The sequence below is a fragment of the Pantherophis guttatus genome, chromosome 6, assembly GCF_059756535.1.
Source record: "Pantherophis guttatus breed Tessera chromosome 6, ASM5975653v1, whole genome shotgun sequence".
NCBI lineage: Eukaryota > Metazoa > Chordata > Lepidosauria > Squamata > Colubridae > Pantherophis > Pantherophis guttatus.
This window is the reverse complement of record NC_142068.1, coordinates 90,139,298-90,164,754: the sequence shown is the minus strand read 5'-3', so window position 1 is coordinate 90,164,754 and position 25,457 is coordinate 90,139,298. Positions and strand designations below refer to the sequence as shown.

General features: G+C 43.2%; 1 protein-coding gene across 4 annotated transcripts in view; it reads right to left on the bottom strand.

Moving 5' to 3' along the window:
* The window catches only part of DLG5 (discs large MAGUK scaffold protein 5), a 153,011-nt gene that overhangs the window by 26,695 nt on the left and 100,859 nt on the right, over positions 1-25,457 (bottom strand). The window contains exons 17-27 of one of the 4 annotated variants that reach the window (XM_060694127.2): positions 21,512-21,650; positions 19,777-19,921; positions 16,769-16,890; positions 15,517-15,609; positions 14,784-14,952; positions 10,518-10,595; positions 8,930-9,092; positions 7,309-7,442; positions 4,542-4,706; positions 2,749-2,932; positions 457-605 (exon numbers count right to left, since the gene is read on the bottom strand). In XM_060694127.2, the coding sequence (XP_060550110.2) occupies positions 457-605; positions 2,749-2,932; positions 4,542-4,706; positions 7,309-7,442; positions 8,930-9,092; positions 10,518-10,595; positions 14,784-14,952; positions 15,517-15,609; positions 16,769-16,890; positions 19,777-19,921; positions 21,512-21,650 (1,541 nt within the window). The remainder of the gene's footprint in view (positions 1-456; positions 606-2,748; positions 2,933-4,541; positions 4,707-7,308; positions 7,443-8,929; positions 9,093-10,517; positions 10,596-14,783; positions 14,953-15,516; positions 15,610-16,768; positions 16,891-19,776; positions 19,922-21,511; positions 21,651-25,457) is intronic. The other 3 variants (XM_034424001.3, XM_034424002.3, XM_034424004.3) reach the window with 3 other exon arrangements.

Here is a 25,457-nt window from a genome sequence, read left to right as displayed (position 1 = left end):
ATGTTTTTAATTTTTAAATGTTTTTATAATGATTTTTTAAAATGTATTGTGAGCCGCCCTGAGTCTTCGGAGAGGGGCGGCATATAAATTGAATTAATTAATTAATTAATTTAATTAAATTAAATTCTTGTCCAATCTTTATTGCTAAGTTCTGCACTTCGCAGGTAATTCAGGAAACAGACATAACAGTGGACAATAAAATCTGAAATTCCCACCAGTGCAGTTCGATTTAATCATCTCAAATATTTAATATTATTTGAGTCAGTCACTGAGCTGTGGTCTAAGTGGTATCACCTTCCTATTATAGCACGAAGGTCATTACATGTGCAAATACTCCAATTAAGTTGTGGTAGCAATTTGGCAATTCGGTTTCCTGCACTAAACCAGGAAGAAAAGTTTGTGTCCCTAACCAGCCCATAACAGTTGATGAAAATACCAGATGAGATTTTTAAGTACCTGACATAGAAACCATCTCCGGGTAAATCTTTCAGCCTGTTGAATTCTTCAATTCTGTACTGAGCTTTTATTCTAATGGTGTCACCTGGCTTGAGCATTTCAAGGTAAGCTTCCTCTGCTGTTTTATTTCGCATGTCAACGGACCCATACTGTAAAAAAAAAAATTAAAATAAAACAATAACCATGTGTTTAAGTGTTGTTGATGAATTTCATCACCGGCCAAAATTGGTATTTAACACTAATCTTATTAGGTGATCCAAAATGTCACCAAGTCTGATCTCAAGCACATAGTTTCTCACCGAGCTTCATATATCTCAAGTATGTTCACTGATATTTTATGGAAGAGCAATTATGGATCAGATGGTGAGTCAAAAGATTCTTTTTCTGATGAATTGCTATTTCTTTTTTTAAAAAAAAAAACACATCAGGAGAATGGAGAAAGCCTGAGTGAAGAACTAACTGCTTTGGGAATAAGACAGAACTGAGCAACTGTTTTGTCCACTCCAATTTGCTCGCTCAACTTCCATCCTCCATTCAGAGATTCCACCTCCATGAAAGCCAATACAAAGGAATTATTTAAATGAGCAAATTAGGGAACTGAAAGAGTTACTACTTTATTCAAAATCCAGGTTCCTACAAAGGGTTGGTTTTTTTTCCCTTCCGTCAAAGCAGTGTTGGAAAACTCAGCTGAATAAAACTTTGCTGGAATCAGCAAAGAGGAGAAATAGATATGGACTGATCTACAGCTCATAGGAAATAAACCAAATGCATTATTTTAAATAAATAAATAAACTATGCACCCTTAACCAAAAGTAATACAGGTAGTCCTTGGCTTACAACCACAGTTGAGCCTGAAATTTCAGTTCAAAAGCAAGACATTTGTTAAATGAGTTTTTCCCTCTTTACAATTTTTCTTCTCAAAGTTAACTCTTGTAAATTGAGGACTGTCTATATTACAAGAGTTTGACTTCTCTTGATCTCAATGTGTTTCTTACATTTCTCTGGTTACATCTACAAGGGGGAATGAGAGCTTCTGTTCCCATTTCAGGTTAGCTAAAGCTGTATTATCTAACACCTTATAACCTGAAATTGATCTTCCTTGCAGTTTGATGAAATAAGTTAATGAAATAAACTTGTGATGAATCCCAGATAGAAGCATAAACTTCCACACAGACAATAAGACATACAGTCATGGATTTTCCAACGGTCTAAAAATGACCTACTTTTAAATTTTATTTTATATCAGATACTAGCTGGACGCCCGTGCTTCACTATGAAACTATGTGCTCGGGCTTGATAAATTGACACTTAAAACCTGAAACTTAACGTGGAATGTGTAACTCCATAGCATCAGAGCGTGTTACTATAAGGCAACTGGCAGTTGGAACAGAGAGGGAGTAGAATGTCCCAGTCCGCAGGCCAGATGAGTCATGCGCTAGCCACGCCCACACCCTGTTTAGCGAAGGGGTAGCATCAGAGCATGTTAATATAAGACAACTGGCAGTTGGGACAGAGTTCCTTTCAGGTGGGGAGGGGGAGTAGAATGTCTAACTCCTTAGCATCAGAGCGTGTGAATATAATACTGTATATGAAATACTAATGATCTGATGGTCATTTCCACGAATCCTTTCTTAGCAAGCACCTAGAAGCTAAGAAGAACATACGTGCCAAATTTCAAGTTTATAGGCTTTACGATTCTGGAGATTTTGTGATGAGTGAGTGGTGTTTGGCTTTTATTTATATAGATGGGCTCTCTGTGGCCATATGGAGATGATGGGGTATGAGTGATATTGCACAAGTGATGATGTCATCAGGCAACCGTTCTGTCACCACTGAGGGAATATAGACAATTTGGGTTATCTGTGTGATGACATCTTGTGGCTTCTGAGACAGGACATCATCACTTGTGCTCTAAAGCAGTTCCTGAAGTCCTTCAAAACTCAGAAAACAAGTTCAGAAATAGTAAATGAAAATTCAATCATCCAGGCCAAAAGTATCTCAAAAGGTTTAATGGCAACTGGACCAACATTGACTCTGCCTACCCAAATTTTCATTCTGACTGAAGAAGTTGCTTGGATGAGTAAAGAAACGCCTCAGTTTTAATAAACTTTGGTCCGGTTGCCACAATTCAACCTTTTAAGATACCGCAGAAATAGTTCAAAACTGTGGTTAAAAAATACAACAACCTCAAAATTAGTTTTATGTGACCTAGTAGTTCACATCATCACTCTTGTTTTATGGAACTTCTTTTGTCTCTCTTGGTCCCTCTTCTTTTAATATTGACAGTGTTACCTCCAGTATTAGATCTCCTGGCATTAGACCTTCAGATCCTTTGGCTGGACTCTCATCTTCTAGGTCAGAGACAAATATTCCATGCATGTTCCCACCACCAATTTGGATTCCGAGCTCCGCTTGAAATTTCTTGATGTTAACCGTTCTAGGTTCAGGTGTCCTTTTAATCGTGTCAACAGAACTCCTTTGAACAAGAGACAAAGAAGAGAGAAGGCCTATCAGTCAAACTAACCCTCCATGGCTCCCCTAATCTTTCCTGGGGGGAGAAGGATAAAGATAAAAGGACGTTCCAGCATTGGGCTTGAGAGTCCCAGGACAGGAATGAACTCAACACTTGGATGTCAGGATCCATGTGGAAACTCAACTCTTTCTCTTGCCCTTATCCCTTGGCCAGAATATTTATAAAAATGTTTTGTTGTTTTATTTTTAAAAAATTCAACACCTATTTCTATCACAGGAGAGAGAGAGAGAGAGAGGGAGGGAGGGAGGGAGGGAGGGAGGGAGGGAGAGAGAGAGAGAGATCGATTGATTTAGATAGTTAGATTGATGATAGTTAGATTGATGATAGATAGATTGATGATGATAGATAGATAGATAGATAGATAGATAGATAGATAGATAGATAGATGACCTGTTTTCCCGAAAATAAGACATCTCCTGATAATAAGCCCAATTGGGCTTTTGAGTGCATGCACTAAAATAAGCCTCCCCCTGAAAATAAACCCTCCCCAAAAATATTTAAACGCAGAGTTGGAAATCAGATAAGATGGCAAGCGGAGCCCCATCTTATTCCACGTGCCCCAAAATAATAAGACCTCTTATTATTATTATAGTGGCAAGAAAAGTCGCAAAATGGGCCAAAACTCACTTAACAACAATTTCTCACTTAACAACATAAACTTTGGGCTCAGTTGTGGTCTTAAGTTGAGGACTAGCTGTACCAGCACCAACTAAAGAAAATATTTGTAGCTCAGGGTTGAAACGAGAGGTCCTTGGTGCTCTCTGAGCTTGGCTGTTTTCTTGAAGACATTTCATGATCCAAACTAGGTAACTTCATCATCAGCACACTGATGAACAGGTTGACAGAGTTGGAAGGGACCTTGTAGGTCATCTAGTCCAACCCTACACCATTTCTGACAGTTTCTTTTTGAAAGCTTGACAATGGTACCAGTGGTGGGATTCAAATTTTTTTACTACTGGTTCTGTGGGCGTGGCTTGGTGGGTGTGGCAGGGGAAGGATACTGCAAAATCTCCATTCCCACCCCACTCCAGGGGAAGGATACTGTAAAATCTCCATTTCCACCCCACTCCAGGGGAAGGATACTGTAAAATCTCCATTCCCACCCCACTCCAGCAGAAGGATACTGTAAAATCCCCATTCCCTCCCCACCCCACTAATCTACTTTCCAGCTCTGTTCTCCTGTGCAGGGCAACAAGAGAAGATCCAGCCGATCAACTGGGACTTGATCAGCTGGGACTGGGGAGGCAGCGAATAGATTGGGGGCGGGGCCAGCCAGAAGTGGTAATTGCCAGTTACTCAAAATTTCCACTACCTGTTCGCCAGAACTAGTCAGAACTGTTTGAATACCACCTCTGGACAGTACCTAGTTTAGGTAATGAAACATCTGCAAGAAAACAATCAAGCTTAGAGAGCACCAAGGATCTCTCAGAGGCTACTTAGTCACAAGCACAGGATGGATCTACCACTGGGGAAGGATCTCCTAGATGTCTGTTCACCAAGGAGTTCCTGCTGAAATAAGCACCATCTGTTCTTGAGCCGGGAAGTAGCTTACCTAACTGAATTGCGGGGACTGGTGGTTGGAGTGGTGTCCTTGGACGGAGGAGTCATGGTCCCTTCATCCTGTTCGCTCACAGTATCGATTATGGAATGGCTGTCAGGAGTTGGAGCTCCACTGCCTTGTGGAGTGGAATGACTACTCACCGGTTCCAGACGGGAGCTTAAAGGAAAGAAATGAATTAAAAGGGATTAGAATGCGACATTTTTCGAGGACTGGTACAAGTTTTGGGAACTAGATAATCCTTGAGATCTCAGCGCCAGAGGGTAGGAGAAGAAAGCAATCGATGGGAACTAACCAAGGAAAGAAGCAACCTGGAACTAAGGAGAAACTTCCTAACAGTGAGCAGGAAACCATGATCTACCCATATCTCGCTTCCCAACACAATGTCCTCAGTTCAGCTAGAAAGCAATCGGGTGCATAGAACATAGTAAGTTAAAAGAAAGTGCAAGAAATAAAAATCCAGCAAAGAATGACAAAGCCAACCAGTCGGCTTGAGAACTCGAGGACTTTAGACAGACATTGTAATAAAATAATGATTTCAGATGCATTTATTAGACCTCTCTGTTCAATCCAAGAAATAAATTAATACACCTCATCCTCTCCATCCATTATAACCTGTAGTAGAAGATAGGGCAGAAGCTGTGGGTGGAATTAAAAGAGGAATCAGCCTAGAATCCCTACATAGTCACAAGCAGACTAAGTCCAAACCCCCTTGATTTCCATTATTTAACTCCAAGCAGTGCTAACCCTTAGCTGAAAAGATTCCTGTTGCATAAATCAGTTAATTGGACTTTTAGGTGTGGACCTGGTCTTTAGCGCTTGACATTACCCATTCAAAATGTATATCAATTAATCCGATCTGTAAGATTAATGTTATCCTTCACATTGAAGATTATATTTCTTTGGCTCTCTGTTATCTAGTGTTGTGGCCCGCCAGCGAACAGCAGAGCTGGCAGCAGATTCAGACAGTGAGGAGGTTGGGGAGGAACGTGGGCCAGTCCTGGAGTCTGGGGAAGGCTCGGACGATGGCTCTGAGTTGGAGGCAGAGAGGGGGCCAAGGCCATCTGGTAGTTCTTTGCTGCCTCCGAAGTCTCTGGAGTCTGACATCAGCAAGGCAGAACAGCCTGTTCCCAGTGTGCACATGCACAGAGTTGCCAGGAGACAGGAACAATTAAGAAAACAGGGTCGACTTGGGAGTAAGGCTTGGAGATGACTGGCACCTCCCATAAAACATAAAAGAGAAGCGAACAGGATGTGAGCTTTTGCAGGAAGCAATTAGTTCATCTGGCCGATTCAAGATTTGAAAATTCTATTTGTGACTCTGTGCCAAGTTTGGCCTTGCCCTGCGTCTGGAAATTAGCTCTTTGGCAGCGTTCCACGTGAGATAGGTGGGTTTTGATAACCTTCCTCTGAAAGACTGTTTATCAAGCCTTGCGGACTGTAAATGAAAATAATTTTCAGTCATATGAATTAAAGAGGTTTGCCGCGACTAAGTTTGTGCTGTTTAATTTCTAAGGAAGCCTAGGTCAGAATATCTAGTTTGTTAACCAATAAAATCAAAAGGATCTTTCGCAGAAGTCTATCAAGAGGGGCTCATGACTCCATCTCTCTTTTAGGCTTTCTCATCCTGCCTAGGTTACTATAATCAAGGGATCCCCAACCCCCAGAGCTGTGACCCACTAACTGGGCCTTGAGCCATTCAGAACCTGGATGTGGAAGTGGCAGGCGAGCATACACACATACACATCACAACTTGCACGAGCAGCGAGTACGTATACTTCTTTTGCGAGAGTGGTGGGTGCACGTGCCCACCGCTCGAGCAAATGGAGCTGTGTGCATGCGTACACTTACCCACCACTTGTTCTGTCCCCGTTCCACACCCCCCCCACAGACGGCCCCGAGTTAATAAGCCACATGACAAAATCTTTGAAGATAAAGCTGGCAGCAACCCAGTGGCTAGCTGCCAATTCAGACTTTACTCACACAAAACAAAGATTAGACTGCAAGCATTCCAATAAAGCAGGCAAAGTTTCAGCAATACAAGGATTAGTCCAAATGCAGTCCGACAAGGCAGGCAGAAGTCCGGTGACGCAGAGATCATGGATTATTTCTAGTTTTTGCTCGTCACAAACTGAACCGGCCATCATACCCACATTTATACCCTGTGGGGTGTGGTCCAGTGACTCAGCTAATCTCTGGCACACCTTCCCCTCTGCTGCGCACGCTTCTCCCTGCGCCACTGCCGAGGGTCCAGCCAGCACTTATCTCCTTCATCGCTGTCCACCTGTGGCTGCGGGGACGTGCTTGGCTCTGGGCCTATCTCTTGGCCTTCGGTGTCCTCCGGAGGCATTGCCAGAGAGGACGGTCCTGGAGAGGGAGACCTTGCCAACTCCTCTCCCTCACTCTCAGAGTCCGCATCTGTCGATAGCCCAGGCTCAGGCAACTGAGCCACAACACCACTCACACAAAACCATCCCCCCTTCCCCACCGCTCCAGGTCGGGCCATAAAGCCAGAAAGGTTGGGGAACCCTCCTATAATCTATCAAATAAATCAACTGGTGCTTCATGGTAACAGTGTCTTGGTCTCTGCTTCAGATCTATCCCTGGGAAGAAGAAAGGCCTTCCGTGCATGTGCAGAGGGTCAAAAAAGGATGGGCGGATGGGCAGAGCCTCCTGCAGCCACCGCTACCGGTTTGTCCAAATCAGATAGAACTGGCTGAATACCACCACTGCTTCACATGACCATCGTGGAGAAGCTTACCTTGATCGTGAATGATTGCCCAGCTGGAACATGTGGGGGTTGTACTGTGCCAAAATAGTTATGGTGTCGCACTGCTGCCCAATGATCAGCCGAGCTTGTTGTTCTGTGGCGTTCCGCAGGTTGATGCCATTAAACTGGGAGAAGATAAGAGAACCACAAAAAAAAAATCATTCATAAATATTCCTTTTTCATATATATATCATTTTTTAAAAAATTTCATTCAATTTCTATCAAACAGTGTGTTGCTAGGTACAATTGTTCTTAGGCAATCAATCAAAGTGTTGACAATAGTATTCATCACAATAACATTAATACTAAAAGGTAAATGTAAAGGTTCCCCTCGCACATATGTGCTCGTCGTTCCCGACTCTAGGGGGCGGTGCTCATCTCCGTTTCAAAGCCAAAGAGCCAGCGCTGTCCGAAGACGTTCTCCATGGTCATGTAGCCGGCATGACTAAACGCCAAAGGCTCACGGAACGCTGTTACCTTCCCACCAAAGGTGGTCCCTATTTTTCTATTTGCATTTTTTACCTGCTTTCGAACTGCTAGGTTGGCAGAAGCTGGGACAAGTAATGGGAGTTCACCCCGTTATGTGGCACTAGGGATTCGAACCACTGAACTGCTGACCTTTTGATCGACAAGCTCAGCATCTTAGCCACTGAGCCATCGCATCCCATAAATAGGAAATATTTACTATTTTTTTAATATTTATATGTATATGTATGTGCGCGTGTGTATATAGTTCGAATCAGAGTAAGGGTATGGCTTGCTGATGAGAGCTAAATAGTTGAAATAGATCTATACTAGTCTTCCTTTATTTCGTTATCAGCAAATATAAATTGTGTGTGTGTGTGTGTGTGTGTGTGTGTGTGTGTAACACACTGCAAAAACAAGTGCAGGTGAGAACACACAAGAGAAACATACTTAAAGGACAAGGGCGGTGTATTTGGACCCATCGGTGTCTACCAACAACATGTTAAAACAACCCATCCTTAGAGATGAAAGTAGGTGACAGAACAATGTCAATAAAAACTAGTTAAAATGCCAATAAATCTGGTTATTTGAAGGTATTTGCTTTTTCTACAGGTACTCCTCGACTTACGACCACAATGTATTTTAAGAACTCGAGGGAGCAATATTTTTAACAAAAGCTGTCCCAATGTTAGTGAGACCACACAAATGCAAGTAGTCCTTGACTTACGACCGCAATCAAGCCCAGAATTTCTGTTGTTAACAGAGGCATTTGTTCAGTGAGTTTTGCCCAATTTTACGACCTTTCTTGCCACAGTTGTTAAGTGAGTAACTGCGGTTGTTAAGTTAGGCAAACCTGGCTCCTCCATTGATGATGCTCGTCAGGAGGTCGCAAAAGGGAATCACGCGACCCCCCACCCACCCCAGAACACGGACATAAATATGAACCAGTGGCCAAGCATCTGAATTTTGATCACATGACCACGGGGAGGCTGCGATGGTCATAAGTGTGAAAAATGATCCTCAGTCACATTTTTCAGTGATGTTGTAACTTTGAACGGTTACTAAACGAACTGTCGTAAGTCGAGAACCCCCTGTACCACACAGCCAACTGGAAAACAGTGTCGTCATGATCGGCTCGTAGCTTTACCTCCAGCAACTGATCGCCGTATTCAAGGCCGGCCTGATGGGCAATGCTGCCACCGGTTACTTTCGAGACGAATATTCCGCCATTTTCCCCGCACACAATGGAGATCCCGAGGGGTTCGGCCCCCTTCTGCACTTTGACTTGACGCGGTTCTTCCATGTAGGGTCTTTTGGGAGAAAAAGAGCACAGGGACACCTCTTGAGCGAGCATCGGAAGACAGGAGAGGAAAATATATATATATATATCACACGGAGGGCATGCACCGTGCCCACCGTCCCCTTCAAAAGCGGAAGAGTGGCCCCTTTTAAAACGTTGGCTCAAAATGGCGACATTCCTTTCGCATGCAAGGGACGGAAGCTGGATCAGACCGTCTTCGACGGAATAGCATCGATGCGGTTGCTGCTAATGTGAAAGGCATGGAATGGCAAATTAAAATTATAAATGGAATCAGGGTGGAAAACGTCAGAAAGAAAACATGTTGTGGCCCATATTATATATATAGGTCAATAAGCATATATAATATGCCATTTTGGAATGAATTCTGGCTGGGGGGAGGGGCGGGAAAGGCTTACATCAATGTATAGCCATTTTTGGACCCTTTAGAGCAGTGGTCCCCAAACTTTGCGGCTTGACGGTGCAGCTGGGTGGGTGGGGGGACAGAGGGGAACCAGGCCGGGGAATGGGACGACTTGCCACAGCCAATTTACTACGGCAAACTCGCTGTGGGCTAACTCACCACAGCCAACTTGTAGCGGAAGAACTTGCTGGAATGGCCAGCTTGCCGCTAGACGACTCACCGCAGGACAATAATTTCATTATTTAAAATAAATTACAAAATATTTTAATTTTTGCCATTTGCATTTTATTTTGTCCTTCCTTATGCATCCTTTTTTTTTTTTTTAAATGATTCTATCCCACCATTTCTTTGGTATGAGTGTAACTCTTGTCGCGCTGCTGGCTGGGGGATTCTGGGAGTTGAAGTCCACCCATCTTCAAGCTTCCAAGGTTGAGAAACACTGTCCTAGTAGGCCCTGCAGTGAGTTGGCTGTGGTGGGTTGGTCACGGTAAGCTGGCCGCAACGAATTGTCATAGACCCACCGGGCCGTGAAAGGTGCGAGCCGGCATGCAGGCAAATCGCTCGGCTGCAAGACGAATCACCGCACATGCGCGTGTGTGCCGGCTCGCGCTGCGCATCGGCTCTCCTCTCGTGCGGCCCGGTTCTCGTGCGGCCCGGCTGTGGCTCTGGAGTTGGGGACCCCTGCTTTAGAGTGTTATTTCTATAGAAATATAGAAATATCGTCATAGTTCATGGGGGTGAATCACGCGATGAAAAAGGGAAAAGGCGACGCCGAATCGTTTCTGTTTCCACGCGAGTAAAAGGCAGGGTTAGTCGATGGAAATGAAGCCGCTGTAAAGCAAACTCCGGCAGTTAATTCACGACGGTGCCTTGCATGGTAGCGATGCAATTACCATGCAGGGTTGGGGGGTTTTTTTCCCCCCCTTTTGGGGAAGGGGACGGGAGGGTTTCTATCCAAACATGTAAATAGCACACGAATAAACTTCTCAACGACAACCTGTATGTCAAGCCAACCTCAAACTCCTGAGGGAACAGAACTTTGGCGTAGGAGCCACAGGAATTCTCAGAAAAGACCTATTACGGAACAAATATCTGAAAGGTGAAGAGGGATGAAGAAAGGAAGGAAGAAAAAAAAGAAAGAAAAAGGCCTTAGAGAAGAGAGATAGTAGCCAAAGCTATGCTACACATTGATGTGTGGAAATAGGCCCTTCGTGTCGGTCTACATCCACGAGAGGCTGCTTACTGGCTTATACAGGTAGTCCTCGACTTATGATCATAATCGAACCCCAAATTTCTGTCCTTAAGTGAGACCTTTGTTAAGTGAACTTTGACCCATTTTACGACCTTGCTTGCCACAGTTGTTAAGTGAATCACTGCAGTTGTTGAGTTAGTAACAAGGTTGTTAAGTGAACCTGGCTTCCTCATTTGACTTTACTCATCAGAAAAGGAGATCACACGATCTCGAGACGTTGTGGCCGTTGTTAACTATGAGCCAGTTGCCAAGCATCTGAATTTGGTTCACTTGACCATGGGGCTGCTGCAACGGTCATAAGTGTGGAAAAATGGTCATAAATCACGTTTTCCAATGGCGTTGTTACTTTCAACGGTCATTAAACGAACTGTTGTAAGTCGAGGACTACGTGTATTATGAAACATGTCAAACATAGGCCTTAGTCACCTGGGTTACTGTGGGGTCCTTGGTGCTCTGTGAGCTGTTTTCTTGCTGACGTTTCTTTATCCAACTAGCTAACGTCATCAGTGCTAGAAGGGAGAGGGGATTGCTCTCTCCATATGGTTTGTACTGTCAGTGTTGATGGAAGCGTTCTTGCTGGCTCCTTAATTAGGCTGTTCACTGGACGGAACATGCTGGTAAGGCATGATTGATCATGCCAATTAGGCTAGTTGTTAGGCGTGATTGATTATGCTAATCGTGCTGATTAGTCTGGTAAGCAAGCAACCACCAAAACTGACAGGACGAGCCACTTGTATGTAAACTCAGAGCAAACTCCCACCCCCTTCTACAACTGATGATGTTACCTAGTTGGGTCATAAAACGTCTGCAAGGAAACAGCCAAGCTCAGAGATCCCACATTCCCACCTTCAGCTACAAATATTCTCTTCTATTGGTACAGAGTGATGTAGACTCTTTAACTAAGCATAGAAAATTCTAGACAGAGCTACCACCTTCCATGCCTTCCATGCCAAGACCCAAGCATCAGCGGTCACTACCTTTACGGCTTGGTGGCTCGGCAGGGGTGGGAGAAGGGAGCCGGCCAGCCGATCGCACATCCCAGTTTCTAATGGGCCACGGCCCGGTAGTGGGCTGCAGCCCGTGGGTTGGGAACCCCCACCCCAGCATACTGCTCTGCTATTTATAAGAGCCTTTCTTGCTAAGTAACGCACCATAGGCCGCTGTGCCCCCCTTAACAATCCATAGCTAAGAAGGGAGGCGCCAAATTCACAATCATCTACTCATTCCTTGTTTGGTTTCTTGGCCAAATTGCAGGAAAAGCCACAAAACTATGACGCTAACCAGGACAGCAATACTTTCGTTGATAAGTCAGGGCGGGCTAAGGCACAGGAGATCATGTGACACAGATAAAATAAGGCAACCACGGGACTATGGAAAAGGCATGAAGCAGAAGAAAGAAACAACCAACAGATTGGATAAGTAGAGTTGAGAGTAAATCCAGTTACTATCCACTGGTCTCATGGGGAGCATGTTTGGGGTCATGGGGTAGGTTCCAGAATCACTAGAGATTGATCAACATTGACAATTGGGCGCTTACTTGGCTCAATACTACAGGCTCTACAATTGGAGTTGCGGGAATTTTCCAATCAGGTGGATTTTCCTGATGGGTGGGCAATGCATATCACAGCATTTGGGACTAGCAGGAAAGAGGTAGTCCTTGACTTATGACCGCAATTGAGCCCCAAATGTTTGTAGCTTAAAGGAGACATTTGTTAAGCGAGTTTTGCCCCATGTTATGACCTTTCTTGCCACAATTGTTAAGCGAACCACTGCGGCTGATAAGTTAGTCACCCAATTGTTAAGTGAATCTGGCTTCCCCATTGATTTGGCTTGTCAGAAGTTCACAAAAGGGACCTCGGGAAACAGCAAGGGTCGTAAGTATGAACCCGTTACCAAGCATCTGAAATTTCATCACATGATCACAGGGCTGCTGCAAAGATCGTAAGTGTGAAAAATGGTCAGGTGAGTCACATTTTTCAATGCCACTCTAACTTTGAATGGTCACTAAATGAACTGTTGTAAATCGAGGACTACCTGTATTAAATTTGGAAGGTATTTTTCTAATGCGCCTGGGAAGTGGGGAGAAAATGTATTTCTAGAAATGGGGGCTTCCCATATTCCCACCCGTCTTATCTCACTCACTCAATCTCCACCTTCTCCTCTATGAAATTGGACGGAAGATCACTTGTTCAAAGCCAAACGGTATTTACTGTATTTTTCAGAGTATAAGACGCTCCAGACTATAAGATGCACCTACCTTTTTTGGGGAGGAAAACAAGAAAAAAAAAATCTGCCTCTGCCTCTGCCTCCCAGCAATTTGCCTCCTTGCAGCAAACAGCAAACAGCCTGCTTTAGTTTCATTTTCATTACAGCCTGATTAGCAGAAGAAAAAAAAAATCTGCCTCTGCCTCCCAGCAATTTGCCTGCTTGCAGCAAATGGGGGCGCGTGGCAATAGGCAATGGCAATCCCTGCAGCCTGAAACAGCTGGGGGTTGGGAGGCCAATCCAACCGACAATCAGCTGCTTGTGCTAATCAGGCTGTGCTGAAGCTGAAACAGGCTGTTTGCTGCAAGGAAGTAAATTGCTGTGAGGCAGAGGCTGGCAGGTGGGCGGGGCTACATTTGGTGTATAAGACGCACCCAAATTTTCACCCTCTTTTCGGGGGGGGGAGTGTGTCTTATACTCCAAAAAATAAGGGTAAATATTTAAATAAAATGGGTCCCAAACCGAAGTATGGACTGTCTTGTTCAGATGTGGAAAGGAAGGCTTCCAGAAAAGTTCTCAATGAAGAATGAGATCATGAACCTTTGAGTTCCCCAGGTAGTCATAAAGGATTCAATCAATCGATGAGAATAGTGCTGGAAGGGACTTTTGAGGACAAATGGTTGTCCTATCTGTTTTTAAACACCTTCAGTGATGGAGCACCCACAACTTCTGGTGGCAAGCTGTTCCCCTGATTAATTGTTCTCACTGTTAGGAGGTTTCTCCTTAATTCTAGATTGGTTCTCTCCTCGATTAGTCTCCATTCATTGTTTCTTGTCCTGGCCTCTAATGCAGATTCTTGTCCTAGAAATGGCCTCAAGGCAAAGTAGGAGTTTGGCTGAAAAGCACGGCTTGCCTTTAATTTACTTTTAAATTTAATATAGTTTTAATTTAATTTTTCATTTAATTTAATTTTTAATTTTTAATTTAATTTTGATTTAGAAATGTGAATGTTCATTCATTATATGAATAAATTTTAGGAGCAATATGTATGTTCTAAGAACGGTGAACTCGTTAGTTGATAAACTATTTGGGCAGGAGGGATATTTCTGTATTTGTTTTATATTCTGCCCGAATTCTGGCTTATGTAGGATGCAAAAGTGAGAAATAATAAATACACAGCGTTCCGTACAATTTATAAAAACACTCCTAACTCTACAGATTAAGTTTCTTATTCACTCCTGCTTGGAGTTTCCTTGTCTCTAAAGGCATATAATTAAATTAAGCCCTTTTGCCAATTAGGGGATTGAGGCTGGGAAAATCTGCTGGCTCGCCTCCCACTCGGAAGGTTGAGAGTTCAATCCTAGGCAGAGACAGATGTTTCTCTATCAGGGCGCAAAGAGAAAATATCTGCTGCGAACTCTGCACAGGCGTCAGGAAGGGCAATTGGCCAGTAAATGCTCAGCTCCATTTATCCACCCTGATAAAAGGGATTTCAAAGATCGTAAAGAGAAAACACACACACTACAAGATATGTGACGGTGGCTACAGCCAGCTGAACCTGCTGGGTTCTAAAGTTAAACCAGATTGGAATGGGTTAATATTGATTGTATGAGATGCCACCCAGGAATGGGTGGAAAGGTGGACAATGTAAAATAAGACTGGGAAGCTGAAATAAACTTTCCCAAAGAAGGCAATGGAAGACCATTTCCTCATTGTTATCAAGAAAACTGCACGGATTTGAGGTCACCAGGAATGGAACTTGACCAGGCGAAGTTCTTTCCCTCTTGAGATGAAGCATTGGCATCAACTCCACTATGACTTACTTGTCTTTTCGACGTTGCCCCATTGAGACCGGGCTCACCGAAATCCTGGGCAAGGTGGAAAGAGAATTTTGTGATTGGCTACTGGCAAACGAGGAGGTCTCCAAGTTAAGGGGTGACTGGGGAGGAGTTACCAAGCTGGGACTGCTACATTCGGAATGAGACAAGGAACCTGCATAAACGACAGACGGAAGATCCACATTGATTAGGTGCAAACTTACATTTCATGAACATAAGACAGAAGCTCCCACGTTCCTAAGGGGTTACCTCCGAGCATTTTAGACTGGATTTCCACCAAAAGCATATCTCTGTCAATCTCTCTCTCCCTCCCTCCCTCCCTCCCTCCCCCTCCCCCTTCCTGAACTCCATACTCTTCCTGATATATGGTGCCAAGATGTCAGGAAATGAGCTTGCAACCATAATATATGATGGGTGGAAGGAAACTGTCCTTCCATAACACAGTATGTAAAGAGGGGACAGTTACCATCAACATTTTTTCAGATGAGTTTCCGTATTATTTAATAGCTGAAAGAAACTAAGGCACACACACAAAAAAAAGTGTGATGGAATTAATGGGTTTTCATGGGGATTTTACACAATCCTAGTGAATAGCTTTGATGTGGGATGAAAGGAAAATTGACTGTAAGATGTAGAAATGTGTGTCTGTTGTTCTTACGGTAAGATTCTTCATTTAAAAAAAAAGATGGAAAAGAAGAAAGTAGGGAAAATTACTTACCTCTGTCAGAACCAATGATGGATCTTGGGTACCTTGGTGTCAAAGGTATTTTTATTCGTTCTGTTCTATACTGTAAATTGCTGGAGGAACCTACTTGGAAATGAAAAATGAGGGAGGAAAAAAGAAATAAATTCATTTAAGTTTCAAGGAACCAGCTAGGTTGGTAATGAGACTCTTTGAAGCAAGTTTTACTTAGTAAAAAAATCTCATTTGGATTGGGCCAAATTTGAGTTTATGAAAATAGCTCCACCGATTTAAACATAGAGTTACTTCAATCAAATACAGGATCGGAGGGCATCTTTTTAAAATAATTAATAAATAATCGATTTAGGAGTAGAGGGCAGCCTCTCCTCATCTCTTAGAAGCCCCCCTCTCCAAAAAGTGCTGATCTCATCATCAACTTTAAGTGACCTTTGCTGCATGGTCAAGTGGACAAAATATTATATTTTGCCCTTACGGATGGACTCAAAGGTAGGCTGGAAGCCTCTTATATACAACTCTTCTATCCCTTTTTAAAGTTTCTCATCTAGAAGCCTCCCTGTTTTGCAATTAAAATAGAATCTTTGTTCCCTATATGTTTTGTGTGTAGCAAAGCAGAAAACCTACCTGGGTAGGTTTTATGCTTAGCTACAGACACACCAGTTCTGCATGTTAACTATGCACAAACACACAGGTTAATAACTATACATTGATGCCAGTGTATTATCAAAAAGATATAATGCTAACCAGTCTATAGGGACAATGCCAATCAATCTAAATAAATCAGATATAATGCCAATCAATCAAATCAATACGTAACATTTGTGGGTCATATTGAGGTTTGTGTGAGAGGGGCATGGGGGCCTAGTGGTGAAGATGCTCGCCTCCCACTCGGAAGGTTGAGAGTTTAATCGTAGGTAGCGGCAGATATTTCTCTCTTATGGTGCAAAGAAAAAAAAAAGTGCTGTGAACTTCACATAGGCACCAGGAAGGGCATCCGGTTAGTAAACTCTCAGCTCCATCCGGTCACCCCAAATTAAGGGATTACAGGATCATAAAAAGAAAGATTTATTGACGTTTGTGAGAGGATAAAAGGTGGAGAGGATAGAAGGTGGAAAAGTGGTGGCCTCACCACCCCCAAAAAGACCCTCTCTAGAACACTTCAAGAGCTCTCCTGTCCCCAACAATGTCCCTCTTTCAAGGGAAGCCCATATCCACGATGCACTGAGGCTACAGAAACAGAGCAGACCATTTCTTCTTTCAGACATCTTACCCAGTCTTGCACTAGAAGGCAGTGAATTTGAACCGTGGGATGATCTGGAGCGTGTATTTTCAGAGCACTCACTGGTGTGCTTGTGACTCAGATCCAAACTGAGATGTCCTTGGTGTTGAGTACTGAAATACAGAAAATTGGATTTTCACTCACAGGCACCCCACAGCAACATCACGGGGCATAAATGGAATAAGACACATCTCTGTCCCATAAATATGATATGAAATATATTTTAAAAATGGTAGAATGGGGGGATTCACCAGTCCATCGCTGAGTAATCAATTTCTGGGTAGGAAGGGAGGGAGAGGGAAAGGGAGAGGGAGAGGGAGAGGGAGAGGGAGGGAGGGAGAGGGAGAGGGAGGGAGGGAGAGAGAGAGAGAGAGAGAGAGAAGGAAGGAAGGAAGGAAGGAAGGAAGGAAGGAAGGAAGGAAGGAAGGAAGGAAGGAAGGAAGGAGGGGAGCTATGCAGAGAGGCAGAACCATAGCAAAATGTGTGATGGTTGTCGAACCTGAAATTGACATGTGTAGCCATTTTAGTTAGCTTTGTATTATACTCATTTATTCCTTTTCTTTCTCTCTGTTTTGTAAGGGGGGTTTCTTGGGCTCGCCACATTCTTAAGACGGGAGGAGGGAACAGATAGTGAGCATTGTTTTGGCTAGGTGATCTTCTTTCCCGTGGGAACGGAGGCTGTCGTTGCTGAGAGCTGAAGCTGGAGTTTGAAGACTACCGGCCAATGTTGATTTTGCTTTTATTAGGGAACATGACTTTTGTGGGATGTTTCTAATTTTCAATATTAGGTGGTGTCATTCCGGTTTGTGTCAGATCCGGAATTACAACAGTCTTTGCCAATTTGATGCCTACCTAAATAAGAGAAATTTGTTTTGGAAGATGGACTTTGCCTATTTATTTTTTTTGAATGGGTTTCATCACTTGGAAACCTGACAATGCTTTTGTCTGGGACCAAATCTTAAATTGCAGTAATTTTATTACGATGACACACCAGTGTGACAAATAAGAATCATGATAAAAAAAAAACAAACCAAAATTAAATTAAAAAGACAATATAATATTTAACAATTGGTGGTGGATTGCCAGAGGGCAGTCAAAGCCTGCCAGTTTTGCAGGCAGCATAACAAAATTCAGCTACATTCAAAGAAACTACATCTGATTGAGCCAATAACAATTGTACATTAAAAAAAAGATGAATGTTTCCCAGGTATTTTATCAGGTGAGGTGTTATGAGATGGGCCACCCATGAGTCCTTACAGAACAAGGGTGTCAAACTTGATTTCATTGAGGGCCGCATCAGGGTTGTATTTGACCTTGGGGAACCGAGATCAGTATGGCTGGGGTGGGCGTGGCTAGCTCAATATCATTCATGTTGGGGCACCTGTGGTGACCCAGGTGGCCTGAGGGCATTCCTTCCTTCCTTCCTTCCTTCCTTCCTTCCTTCCTTCCTTCCTTCCTTCCTTTCCTTCCTTTCCTTCCTTCCTTCCTTCCTTCCTTCCCCCTTCCCTATTCATTCTTTCTTCTTCCTTCCCCTCTTTCCTTCTTTTTCCTTCATTGCTCTCTTCCCATCTTCCCTTCTTTTTATTTGTCTTTCCTCTTTTCCTTCTCCTTTCCTGTCCCTTCTTGGATGCTCAAATGCAAAAGGAGAAACATTTCTCCTTTTTTGTTTTGTTTTTTGGTTGTTTTGCTAGCCCTCTGTCAGCAAAAACGGAGCACAGGGAGACCACATGTGCCCCCCGGGCCGTTTTTGGCCGCAACAGCCTCCTGCAACCCTCTGCCAGTGAAAACAGAGCTTGGGAGGGCTCTGCAGCCCTCCCTGGCTCCATTTTTGCTGGTAGTGGCACTGTGGGCTGGTCCGCTGTTTTCAGGGCGGCCCGATCTAAGCACACTGTGGGCCGGATCTGACCCCCGAGCTTTGAGTTTGATACCCGTTATAGAAGGTACAAATATATTAGGATGTGAGCTGTCATTTTGATAGCCTCTTGTCCATAAGGATACAGTCTCAGGCCAAACCTTAAATCAAATATATATGTGTAGGTCAGCTGTGGAGGGCATGTAGGTAACTTGAGGAAAGGATCCAGCTACTTTAAAAAGTTCTTGACCTAAGCTGCACCCTCCTTCACGTTCATTCTGGATCTAAATTTCTGGACGATCCTAATGAGTTGGCTTGATTGTGATGATTCCTCCAGATGCTTCCCCAGACACCTCTCCAGATGTCAACTGGGAGGAGGATCAACCAGTCCCAGGCACTTCAGGAGGGGAGTTGGTCAATGGCTCCAAACTGACATCTGACAGAAATTTGGCTGCAGCAGGACAGCCCTGAGGCTTCAGGTGGAGAAAGAACCCAGCTGCAGTGATGAGGAAGAGGAACTGCCTGCTGCACCTGATCCAAGAACACGCGGGGCAGAGAAAAGGCAGGAGCAGAGAAGGTCAGCCTAACTACTCGCATGGAGGCATCCTCGTCCCTCTTGATGGGCTGCACCGGAAGCTAGCTATTTAGCACAGCAGACAGATGGAGGCAATGCTGGGAACAACGTGTTCACTTCCTAGCTGTTGTGTTTTCTAGTTGTTGTGATTCTTGCCTTGCTTTGGATCGACACTGTGTCGTGACTTGGATTGTGTCTTCTGAATTCTGGACTTTTCTTGCCTTGTGAACCCTCTTGCACTGTGGATTTAATTTTGCCTGGTGGGTTTATCTTGTTTGGGAAACTTTTAACTGCGTTGTGGACTCACTGGCCATTGCTCTGGGGCCTAGCATTGGTCTGCTTGTGGCTGGACGCAATTGGGACAGTTCTGGGTTTTTAGTGAAGGGAACTGCTGGGGAATATTAATAAACCCATTAATCCACCATTACATGTGTGTGTGAGTGAGTGAGTGGGACAGCACACTTGATGCCTCCTTGAAGGCTTCTCTGAACCTTTCAGCTGACCATAATTGGAAGAAGAATGCTACGACTGAGGTGATTGTGCTTTGGTTCAAGATTCTTCTTATCTAAATACCTGGGATGCAGGTGTTGGTGGCAATATTGATTGGCTGCCGATGAGCAATTGCTGGTGGCAATTCTATGACTCCAGGCTGTGTAAATAGGATTTCTCATCACAGCTGTCACAGCAGAGCATGGCGCAATGTTTCTCGGGACAGTACCTACAAGAGCAAAGAGAAGTTAGAAGAGTAACTTCTGCAGTATTGTAGCTCAGCCGTAATAGTTAACGGATGGCTGCAGAAAAGCTGTCCCAAAGATACAGGTATCCCCTAACTTCCAGGTGCAATTCAAAGTATTGGTGATCCCCTTGAAAGCCCTTTATGGCATGAGTCCAAGTTACTTGAGGGACCGTCTCACCCCACTGGCTCGTATCACTCGTGCTGGCAGAGGAGGCACATCAGTCCGATTATTCCAGCTGGCGGGATCCAGAAGGGCCTTCTCTGCTTTGGCTCTTCTCCCCAATGTGAGGTTGGCCCCAACCCACTTATCTTTTCTTAAGGGCCTAAAGACGTGGCTCTGGGGGGAATCAGCACAATGGAGGGGGTTGATTGAGTAACAATAGATCCCACCTCCCCCCCCCACACACACACACACTTCCCATGTGTCTTTGGTTTTAATGACTGATTTTAACTTTTTATGTTTTAGCTTTTATGGAACAGTCAGCTGTCCAGAGTTACCCTGCTGTAAAATGGCAGCACGGGTGAAATCCAAAATTTTTCCCTACCGGTTCTGTGGGCGTGGCTTGGTGGGTGTGGCAGGGGAACGATACTGCAAAATCTACATTCAGACCCCACTCCTGGGGGAAGGATATTGCAAAATCTCCATTCCCACCCCACTCTGGGGCCAACCAGAGGTTGTATTTGCCAGTTCTCCGAACTACTCAAAATTTCCGCTACCAGTTCTCCAGAACCTGTTAGAACCTGCTGGATTTCACCCCTGGGATGGCGGCCAATAATTTTTTAAACAAAACAAAATAAAATAATAATAAAAGAAATAAAAGAAAGTAATAAATACAATAAAAGAAATAAAAATGATAAAATAATAGAATAAAATAAAGTCCCAAATTTCAATTGATAAGACAGCTGTTAATTGAATTTCCCCTCATTTCACCAACTTTCTAGTCAAAGTTGTTAAAGAGAATTACTGCAGCTGTTAAGCTAGTAACTCGGTTGTTACGGTAGTTGAATCGAGCTTCCCCGTGGACTCTGCTCATCAGAAGGTCGCCAAAGGGGATCCCCTAACCCTCTGCAACCATCATAAATGCATGCCAGTTACCGTAACAACTGAATTTTCATCACATGACCATGGGGATACTACCACGGTCATAATTCCCTTTTTCAGTGCTGTTGTAACTCCAACTAAACAAATGGTTGTTTATGGAGCTTCTCAGTCCTCCAAGCATCCCAAAGGTGCTTATTCAAAAGGCAACTGGACTTTGTTTTTCCCTTGAAGAGGTTTCGCTTCTCATCCAAGAAGCTTCTTCGGTTCTTGAGAAGCTGAACTGAAGAAGCTTCTCGGATGAGAAGCGAAACGTCTTCAAGGAAAAACAAAGTCCAATTTCCTTTAGAGAAAGCACCTTTTGGGATAAACAAATGGTTGTATAAATCAAGGAGTCACTTTTAAAAAAAACAAAACCGGTCCCTACATGAACAGTTTGTAAGCCAAGGTGTATCTGTAGATGGGCAGGGGTCATGCAACAGAATAAAGTCTGAAATGAACAGAGTCGTCGCGTGCCAATCGCGGATACTAACCTCCCGACAAGCTTCCGGAGTATAAAGAGGCCGACACAAAACCGTCGCTATGCCGACTGGCCCGTTTGGGTGAATAGGTCGGCCATTCTTGTACCTCTGGTGACAGGAGCTCTTCACTCGCTGGAATGTATTTCTGTACCTGGGGAGGAAAATCCAAAGCATCTTTCTATATTTATCGGCAATATTTCAACAGAAGCCTGTACCCATGATGAGAGTGACTGCCACAATCTCAATTTTTTTTTTTAATTTGATTTATATGCCGCCCTTCTCCGGAGACTCAGGGCGGCTTACAATGCGTTAAGCAATAGCCTTCATACTTTTGTATATTTATACAAAGTCAGCTTATTGCCCACAATCTGGGTCCTCAATTTATAAAGGGGTGTTGCGTTTCACAATAAATTGAATATTATATAATATGGGAATTATTTTATCGATCGATAGAGAATAAAAATGGAAGTTGGAAATAAAAGAAGATTAGAGAAAACTAGAAAATATGTTAAGATAGAGATGTAAACAATATGATGATTGTTATTATTATGACTATTAGGATTATTATGCTTAATATTAATATTACCGTATTTTTCTGAGTATAAGATGCACCTTTTCCCCCCTAAAAAAAAACCCTTTGACCTTTGCCTCCCAGCAGTTTACCTCCTTGCAGCAAGCAGCAAGAAGAAACAGCTCCTTTCAGCTTCAGCACAGCCTAATTAGCACAAGTTGATTGGATCAGCCTCCCGACTCTCAGCTGTTTTGCTCTCAGCTGTTTTGCGTGGGCCTCTGCTGCTTGCTGCAAGGAGGTAAATTGCTGGGAGCAGTTTTTTTTTTCTTGTGCTAATCAAGCTATGCTGAAAACAAATACGAAAGTAAAGCAGGCTGTTTGCTGCAATGAGGCAAAATTGCTGGGAGGCAGATTCGTTTTTCTTGTTTTCCTCACCAAAAAAGGTAGGTGCGTCTTATAGTCCGGAGCATCTTATACTACGAAAAATATGGTATATTCTTATTAGAAGATATGTTAAGAGGGAAAAATGAATAGGTTTACTATGTTCAATACTACAATGGTAAGAGCAGAGAATTAATATCAATGTAATGAATACTGTTGTATTTTTTTTCCCAAGCGAAATGGATCCAGGTCAGATTTAATACTTAAACACACATGGGTACAATTTCTACTCACAAACAACTACTGTAGGTAGTTCTCAACTTACGGCCACAATTGAGGCCAGAATTTCTGTTGGTAAGCGAGATATTTGTTCAGCAAGTTTTGCCCCGTTTTATGACCTTTCTTGCCAGGGTTGTTAAGTGGATTGCTACAGTTATTAAGTGAATAACGCAGTTATTAAGTGAGTCACTGTTAAGTGAATCGGGTTTCCCCCATTGACTTTGCTCGTCAGAAGGTTGCAAAAGGGGATGACATGACTCCGGGATACTTTGACCGTCATAAAAATGATCCAGTTGCCAATTATCTGAATTTTCATCATATAATCATGGCAATGCTGCCATGGTCATCACTGTGGAGCATGGTCATTTGTCAATCTTCATGCCAGGTCTGTCTGTCTGTATGTACGTATGTATGTATGTAAGTAAGTATGTATACCGGGGTGAACTCCAGCAGGTTCTGGAGAACTGGTAGTGGAAATTTTGAGTAGTTCGGAGAACCAGCAAATACCACCTCTGGCTGGTCCCAGTGTGTGCTGGGAATGGAGATTTTGCAGTACCCTTCCTCAGGAGTGGGGAGGGAATGGGGATTTTGCAGTATCCTTCCTCTGCCACGCCCACCAAGCCACACTATGCCATGCCCACAGAACCGGTAGTAAAAAAATTTGAATTTCACCTCTGATGTATACATATATATATGAAGTGTTTATAATCAAACCTGGCATGAAGATTGTCAAATTTTCTGCCTCTTTTGTTATACACAAAACAGGGTTTTGTTTATAACATTTTCATGACTTCTGTTATCGTCATACTTTATCCCTTTCCATTCAGTCCTTCTCATTTGACCCTGGCCACCTTCAGAGAATTTTTTTTAAGGAAAATTGGGCTTGCTTTGCTTTCAAATCCTTAACATTGGTGGAATTATAGTGAGAAACAAACAAAATGAATGTTTTATTTACATATGGGAGCAATAGAAACAGCCTTCTGCAGCCATATTGGCTGGATACCTTTGTAGGGTATCTGGTATCTATCCCAAAGGTGCTTTCCAAAAGGTACACCTTCTGTTCAGAACTGAAGAAGCTTCTTGGATGAGAAGCAAAATGGTTTCAAGGAAAACAACACACACACACACCCCCAAAAAACAAAAAGTCCAGTTGCCTTTTGGGACAGATATGCCCTGGATGATTAAGAATCTCTGTAGACATTTGAGTGTGCTATATTTTAATTTTTTCTTTCCACTCCGAAAGCTATTTTTCAATCCCCAGGGATTGATTACTGAAAACAGTCTGCAACCAATGAGTTGTCATAAAATATCTGGGGACACTGTGAACATTCTACATTCAGACAAAGAGAATGGGAGCAGGTTAATCTGCTTTCTAAATATACAGTGTGAGACAATGTTTTTTTCAGCTGAAAAACATCGTGTTACGGGAAGGCCTCGGGGAAGGCTCAGGTTTACTGGATATTGTTTTCAAGTAATAGGTGTTTTGGTGGGATTTTTCTACAGAATAGTCTGAAACAATCACACATAGATTTCTCTGGGTGATTTTGCTGCAAAACTGTAACCCAGATGCAGGTGTTTACACTGCTAAGTGGCACATGTAAATGCTCCATCTACCTATCTGCTGATCCATATTCCAGGGGGAGGGAAATGCCTAAGTAAAAATAATTCAACGTCTAGAAAATAATGCTATTATCCAAATGGACAATGTAGCTTAAAGGAACAATTCAAGTCCTTTTGGTTGGGGCATATGTGATTTAGATCCCAATTCAAAATAAATAACTGTATTTTTCGGAGTATAAGATGCATCTTTCCCCCCCCCCCTCAAAGGGGGTGAAAATTTAGGTGCGTCTTATACACCAAATGTAGCCCCGCCCACCCACTGGCCCCCACTCTTTGGCCTCTGCCTCCCAGCAGTTACCTCCTTGCAAACAAAACAGCTCCTTTCAGCTTTAGCACAGCCTAATTAGCACAAGTTGATTGGATCGGCCTCCCGACTCTCAGCTGATTTGCTCTCAGCTGTTTTGCGCAGGGCTCTGCTGCTTGCTGCAAAGAGGTAAATTGCTGGAGCAGATTTTTTTTTTCTTCCTTGTGCTAATCAAGCTATTCTGAAAATGAAAATGAAAGTTAAACAGGCTGTTTGCTGTTTACTGCAAGGAGGCAAAATTGCTCAGAGGCAGAGGGAGATTCCTTTTTCTTCTTTTCCTCACCAAAAAAGGTAGGTGCGTCTTATACTCCGAAAAATACAGTATATTGGGAGCAAGTCCCAGGAAATTTAAACAGAGCTGAGTTATAACTAAGTTTTTGCTTTAATTCAGGTCTCAAGCTTCAAGCTGCAGAGTTGAATGATTTATCATCTCACAAACAACCTTAAATGTGGATGTAAATGCCATTTACGGGTGGTCCTAGACTTATAATAGTTCATTTAGTGACAGTGCAAAGTTACGAGGATGCTGAAAAAAAAGTGACTTGTGACTGTTTTTCACACTTATAACCGTCGCAGCATCCTCACAGTCATGTGTTCAAAATTCAGATGCTTGGCAACTGACTCGTATTTATGACGGTGGCAGTGTCCGGGGGTCATTTGATCCCCTTTTGCGACCTACTGGCAAGTAATGTCCATGAGGAAGCCAGATTCACTTAAAAGCCATTCTACTAATTTAACAAATGCAGTGATTCACTTGACAATCGGTTGGTTGTTAAGTGTTGTTTGTTAAGAAAGGTTGTAAAATGGGGCAAAATTCATTTAACAACTGTCTCACTTTTAGAAACAGACATTTTGGGCTCAAC